Here is a 6767-nt window from a genome sequence, read left to right as displayed (position 1 = left end):
TTGGGAGAGATGATGGTGAGTGCAAATGCACTCGTGCTTGGCTCAGATATTGATACTGTGGTGTCAGCCTGGTAAAAGGTCCATATGTATAGGCCTTAACTTCTTCTTTAGGCAATTGTTTTTCTTCATTGGAGTTGAGAACAAGCATCCTTTTTGGTTGAATGTCAGAACTCAAAATTAGGTTAATTTGTTCTTCCGCAGTAAGCCATCTTTATGCTAATAAATCTTGGTCTGCTTCTAATACTTGCTTAGTTACCTTTGAAGCATATTTACAGTCGCAGACTTTCTCCATTGCTCCAGCTTCTCAAAATGGACTTCTGATAAATTCAAGTTAAAGTCTTACATTTTACAGAAATTATAAGTTGGGTGATTGTGATATATATATATATATATATATATATATATATATATATATATATATATATATATATATATATATATATATATATATATATAATATGGATAGAAAAGTGTCACAAATATAATTAAGGTCTTTTATATTAGACAAGCATTGAGATGACTAAATCCGAGAGAAGAATTTGTGATTGTGACACTTTATTTTATTCATGCGAATGCTTTGAACGCACACTGTAATCGTCACAAAGAAAATCATGCCGCCACGTTTTCAGTTTCACAACTCTGACATATCCATCACTATAACAGGCACCACTAAAGAAAAAGAAAAAGGTTTTCAAACATGTTTCCCTCAACTCTCCCCTTCCTTTACGTCACTCCCTCACACATTTAAATCCATCACATCATAACTAAGAACTTCACTCCAACCAAAAGAAAACAAGTAAAATGGGTGTGTCGCAAAAATGGTTCAGAATTTTTCGCGGAAGATTCATCATCAGATCATCCAACAAAGACATCATTCTCCCACGCACAAGTATTTGCACTGACGAATGCGAAGAAGCCATACTCAGGAATGAAGACTTCAGTTTCCCTACACCAACACCAACACCTGTTTCTGCAATCACCAAGGAAGATGTTGCCGCCATTAAGATCCAAGCTTTTTTCAGGGGACATCTAGTATGCATTCTTATAATAATATATTCAAAACCAGTTTTCTTCTTTGATTTAAACATTCATTGATATTGAAATTCTCACTATTCATACAAGCATAATTGAGTTGATTATTTCTTGAACAGGCAAGAAGAGCATATAAAGCATTAAAAGGGCTAGTGAAGGTGCAAGCTTTGGTTCGTGGGGTGTGGGTGAGGAAACAATCACGTATAGCAATGCAGTGTATGCACGCACTCGTACGATTACAAGTCAGGGTTCGTTCAAGGCAGCTACTTGGTAGCTTTGATAAGAAATCAACCATTAACTGATTTACACAGTATAATGAGTATAATAGTAATAGATCCATACCCAAATTCATTCCTTGTTTTGTCCAAAGTTACTTTTGGTTTATCGTATGTAGACATTTACAAGAGTGAGTGTTTTTGATTGACGAGGTTGGATTTTGTTGTGTTGATGAGTGCTTGCTTGGTAACTTTAAGTAGGATCTGTGCAAAAGGTAATATTTTGTCACAGAAAAATGAAGTAAAACTGCCCCGACCCCATTTTCCTTACGCATGTACAAAATTAACGTAATCAGTCTTAAGTTCTTGAGCTTCATGTACGTAGAGGTAATGAGATTTGGTGTATGTTGTTAAATGTAAATTTAACTCTCATTCTTATCATAAATAGCATCATGGATGACTTTTGTTTTCTTACTTATTTTGATATAGCAAGAAAATAATGTGTTTTTCTATTTACTTATCTTCATTTATTCAATCAAATGGTCTTAATTTTCGATAGTCCACATACATTTAAATAGCCTTTTTATTTTCTCTAATTAGAATACTCTCACTCTCTTTATATTTATAGAGAAATTAAACAACAAAATACGTGGTTGCAACAACCGCCAAAGTCAATGTGGCGAATGAGTGCAATGTAAATTACTTCAAAGGTATCATTACAACACCACGTGTTTCAAACTGAAAAGTATGTGAAGTGATTAGCTTGAAAATGTATACGCATCAATTTAATCGAATACAATGTAGGTAAAATCCTCCATATATTTACATTGTTAAAAAGATTAAACAACTCTCGATCCTACATAAATCTTAGGATTGCGCACTGAAATATACACTCAAGAAGGTGTTCCTTAACTACGAGTTACCATGAAGTTCCGACACGACTTTCGTCGGTAATATATATTTCACTTATCGAAGAAAAAAATTCGTTGAAAAATCTTTTGATAATTACTAATGATAAAAACATGTTGATAATGTATATTTCATTTACCAACGGATAAAATTTGTCGGTAAAAAGAACAGTAAAGTTTTTGTTTATTTTTTTTTTCTGTGCGAATAACAATATGTATTTCTCTCTCTTGCAAATTAATTTCTTCATTTTTCTTTCTTCTCATCTCAAGACCATTTTTCACCACTAGTATAAAATCAGTGTACAACATCAAATATTTTTGACCTTTCACGTCGAATTCGCTCCACCATGGTCCCTCCATCACGCCACGACGGTGAATCACCTGCAAATAGAAACCAACAAGAAATCGCTCTCACGAGCTTCATGCGAACCTCATCTTCTCTAGGGAACCTCACACACTGCCTTCATTATCTTCTTCAACCTGCAAAAAGGAAAATATCACAAAACCCAACTATGCAATGCGCCATCATGATAAAATCAATAGCCACCAGAAAACCTTCTCCATGTCCTTGTAGTGCAGGAATTCCCTCTGCATCAGAACCTTAATTTGAGTGGGGAATTGCACGTCATAATTCACTCCACGTGTAAATTATTATCATAAAACACATGAGTCACTAAAATTAATCAAGAATGACACGTCCTCCAAAAAATATTATAGCTTAGCATGTTTTAATATTGTTTCTTATCTTAATGGAAAGGATTTAATTGTTACTAATTTACAAAATTTAAGACTGAGAGATTGTTTTAAATAGTGCTGTCAAAATGGGTTAGAACCCGTGGGCCAACTCGGCCCACCACGAGTTCGAGCCGGGTTGGGTTTGAAAAAAAATGAAATTTTTTCATATGGGTCAATTTTCAACTCGGCTCACTTTGAACCCGGCTCACCTGGGTTGAACCCGTGGTGAGCCGAGTTAGCTCAGCAATCTACCTAATTTAACTTAATTATTTATTATTTTGTGTTTTAGTATTATTAGTTAACATTTTTTATTGTATTGTAAATGCGAATAAAGAAAAAGATGTTTCGAGAGAGAAAAATATTATAAACTTATCTATTCAAGACTTTAATCTTATAAATGGATAAATAACACAAAAATTATCAATATTATAAACTTATTTATTCGCTTTTTGGGTTTGTTTTTGGATTTCATTTAAGTTGTATATTAATTTTTTTTTTTAATTTTTTTTTTGTGATTAACGTCATTTTAGAATGAAATTATTTAAATTTGAATTACAAAAAAAATTGTAGTTTTTTTTGGATTTAAAAAAAATTAATTAAGTAATGAGTTAACCCATGGTGGACCGGGCCAAATTCAAATTTTTTCGGCTCACTAGTAAATGAGTCAGGTTGGGTTAGCTCATTAAGCGATCAACCCCTGATGGGTCGGGCCAAATTGGGTTGGATGACCCGTTTTGACAATACTAGTTTTAATCGAGATGACCGAATTAAGATTCCTGAACAAATATAAGAACAAGTTTGGTTGTTTCACATTGTTTTTTGTCTTAATTTATCTTATCGCTTCTGTTGTTAGGAGTATATACTAATATGAACTGATTTTATTCTCATTTTTTTAAACATTATATAAACTTTAAGGTTATATAAATTTTTGTTGTACTATATACGTTTATGTACATTAGGCTAAACTTTATATAAAATTTAATGGAGGTTGTACCCATAGTAATTGTATTGAATATTGAATTCTACAATTGTATAATTAAGAAAAGTATTCATATTTTATTAGTTGATTAGTACTTAAATTATAATCTATTTGATATATTTTACATAATTTTGGTTCATTGTATTTTTCTTTTCTTGTTGATTTTTGAGTGTATATGTGATTATGGTGATTTTTTTGTCACCATTTTCATTTTATGTCACTTGAAAATCAATATAAAAAGCTTTCAAAATTTCATTAAATGTAAGGGATGACAATTACAATTTATGTAATCTTGAACTATAATAGAAGTTAATCTTTCACAAACGGGATATGGTCATACCTTTGATAAAAAGAAGAAGAAGTGAGTTTTGGATGCATTGATTAAAAATAAATTCAATGACGCACCTTTAGAACATAGATTTGGATTATTCCAACTTGTATAAGTGATGCTTACAAGAAAAGGATGGAAGAATTTATACAGACAGTTCACTCGACATAATGCTGATAATGTAGAAAACAGAGTAAAGATGTGGCATCCTTGTGTGAATTGTTTAAATAAAAGAACATTTTATTTTTCAAAAATTAAAGAACACTTTTTGTGTGATAAATTTATGAAAAATTACACAACATAGGCATGCCATGATGAATTGTTACACATGCCAAGTGTGTTCTAAACACATGATTCGTTCATTGAACAATGAGCAATAAATCAAAGAACATGATACATGATGTTGGATTACAAAATTTTGCTAAAGTAGTGTATGAAAATATGTCTATTGATATAAAAACTTCGTTGTATTCTTATTCAACTTATTTCACACAATTATCAATAATATTAAGATTGATGAATTTGAATGACATTAAGGGTATTTATATTATATCCTTCATTTACTTTTGTATTATATGTTAATTGATTTAACCATCTTTAATATGCATTTTAGTATAATAAACAAACTTTAAATTACAAGTGTGAGTACTACATGATGTAATGTATGGTAACCATTGTGCAAGGTGATAAAAGTTGAAATCGTGTAATATGTTATAACTCATTGATATGCTTATAAATTAATTTATTATTTAATCATAAACTTATCCTAACTTCAATTCCTATATTATAATTTTTTTATGACACACAATCGTTGGATTCAAATACTTTGAAATATATTCAAACAACGTGGACAAAAGATTTTGTTAGGATATATAACACTTTAGCGAATTTGACAAGCTAAAATATATTATTTCGTACAACTTTTATATTTTTATAAAACTTTGTTTAAATTATTAGTAATTTACAATTATAGAAAGCAATTGCTTTACACTTTTACCATGAATTGAAGTTAGTTTTAATTGATTTCTATTTTATATTAATTGAACTATTTAGAATTGTAGAGTTGTATGAGTTACAATTCATGGGCTAACTTGACCCATCACGAGTTTGAGTCGAGTTAAGTTTGAAAAAAATGCATTTTTTTATGCGGGTCAATTTTCACACCGACTCATTTAAACCTGGTTCATCCAGATTGAACCCGTGGTGAGCCAGGTTGACCAACCCACCTAATTTTATCTCATTAATTTATTATCGTATGAAACCCTAAAATATACTATTCTCACCCACCATGTATACAAAGAAAGATTTTTTTGTACTTTTTTTTTTATTATTTTGAATTGTCTTGAGTTTAACATCGTTTTGGGAGTGAAATGTATTTAGATTTGAATTACAAAAGATTTGTAATTTTTTTATTTAAAATTTTTTTGATTAAGTGGTATAATAAATTAACCCGTTTAACCCATCAACCCGTAATAGATCGAACCGGATCAGATTAGATGACCCATTTTGACAATACTATAAAATTGGAAAATGAATGAAAAAATTGTCCATTTAACCTATGCACAAAATATATAGGTAATACAAAAAAAAAAGAGTCACATTCCATGACTATTATTATCTTTTTTTTTCTAACACATGCTTTTTTGTGTTGTCTTTTTAACAACAATTATTACGTTAATTGTCATCATTTTTCAATTTATATATATATATATATATATATATATATATATATATATATATACTTTTTACAATAATTATGACTTTAACTGAAGTTGATTTGAAAAAAACATTATGATTGGTCTCAGACGATTTTGAAACTGTAGTTAAAAACTCTTTTTAAATTTTATTGAAGGTTAATAGTAGATGATTTTTCATAACCTGTTCTACCACTCAAACTTAGTGTCTGAATCCATGTAATTAATATAGTAAATAAATCAGTGTACATTGGTTAAATAAGCAAGAAGATATCAATGAATGGCTAAGACTTCATTTCACTATTAACCTTACGAGTCTAAGAGAACTAATAGTCAAATAGTTGAACTATTCTTCATTGTTTTCTAAAGTATACTTTTCACATCTACTTAACAGCAAAATAGTCAATTTTTATTTCCGATTGTTAACAAGTTAACAAGATGGTATAGAAAAATATATGTTTTTACAGTCTATTATTATATTGTCTGGCATTATAATATGCTAAATTAAAGAATGGTATAACTCATATTAGAGTCTCAATTTGAATAAAATTTCACTATTTAACAATGAACAAATATTTGATACGAGAGTATATAGTTTATTGTTGATAAGATTAAAATTTATCCAAATATAATCATTTGTGAGATATCATTTATGAATGAATTATCAATCCCTTATGATGAAAAGGAAAAATATAGATCCATGTAGACTCATAGTTTGATTTAGAGACACTAATGAGATAGAATTAATATAGTGAAAAAAATTGTCCAAATTTTCTTGTCATGGTAAAATAGGTGTGATATGGTGAATCAATCAAAATATCTGTAAAATAGATTTAATAAGTCCTAAATTGAAATAAACCAATCTTTTTCAACCTA

At 29.6% G+C, this 6767-nt stretch overlaps 1 protein-coding gene across 1 annotated transcript; it reads left to right on the top strand.

Moving 5' to 3' along the window:
• Positions 1-781: 781 nt before the first annotated feature.
• LOC106768016 (protein IQ-DOMAIN 14) lies at positions 782-1732 on the top strand. Its single transcript, XM_014652983.2, has 2 exons — positions 782-1032; positions 1152-1732. The coding sequence occupies exons 1-2, from the start codon at positions 802-804 to the stop codon at positions 1332-1334; spliced, it is 414 nt and encodes a 137-aa protein (XP_014508469.1). The 5' UTR covers positions 782-801; the 3' UTR covers positions 1335-1732.
• Positions 1733-6767: the final 5035 nt, after the last annotated feature.

The sequence above is a fragment of the Vigna radiata genome, chromosome 7 (genome assembly GCF_000741045.1).
Source record: "Vigna radiata var. radiata cultivar VC1973A chromosome 7, Vradiata_ver6, whole genome shotgun sequence".
NCBI lineage: Eukaryota > Viridiplantae > Streptophyta > Magnoliopsida > Fabales > Fabaceae > Vigna > Vigna radiata.
This window is presented reverse-complemented; position numbering and strand designations above follow the sequence as displayed.

Bases quoted from the DNA above. Each gene is read 5' to 3' on its own strand.
- LOC106768016 (XM_014652983.2), top strand. From the start codon at position 802: ATGGGTGTGTCGCAAAAATGGTTCAGAATTTTTCGCGGAAGATTCATC. The intron at 1,033-1,151 runs GTATGCATTCTT...TTTCTTGAACAG, and splicing joins CTTTTTTCAGGGGACATCTA to GCAAGAAGAGCATATAAAGC.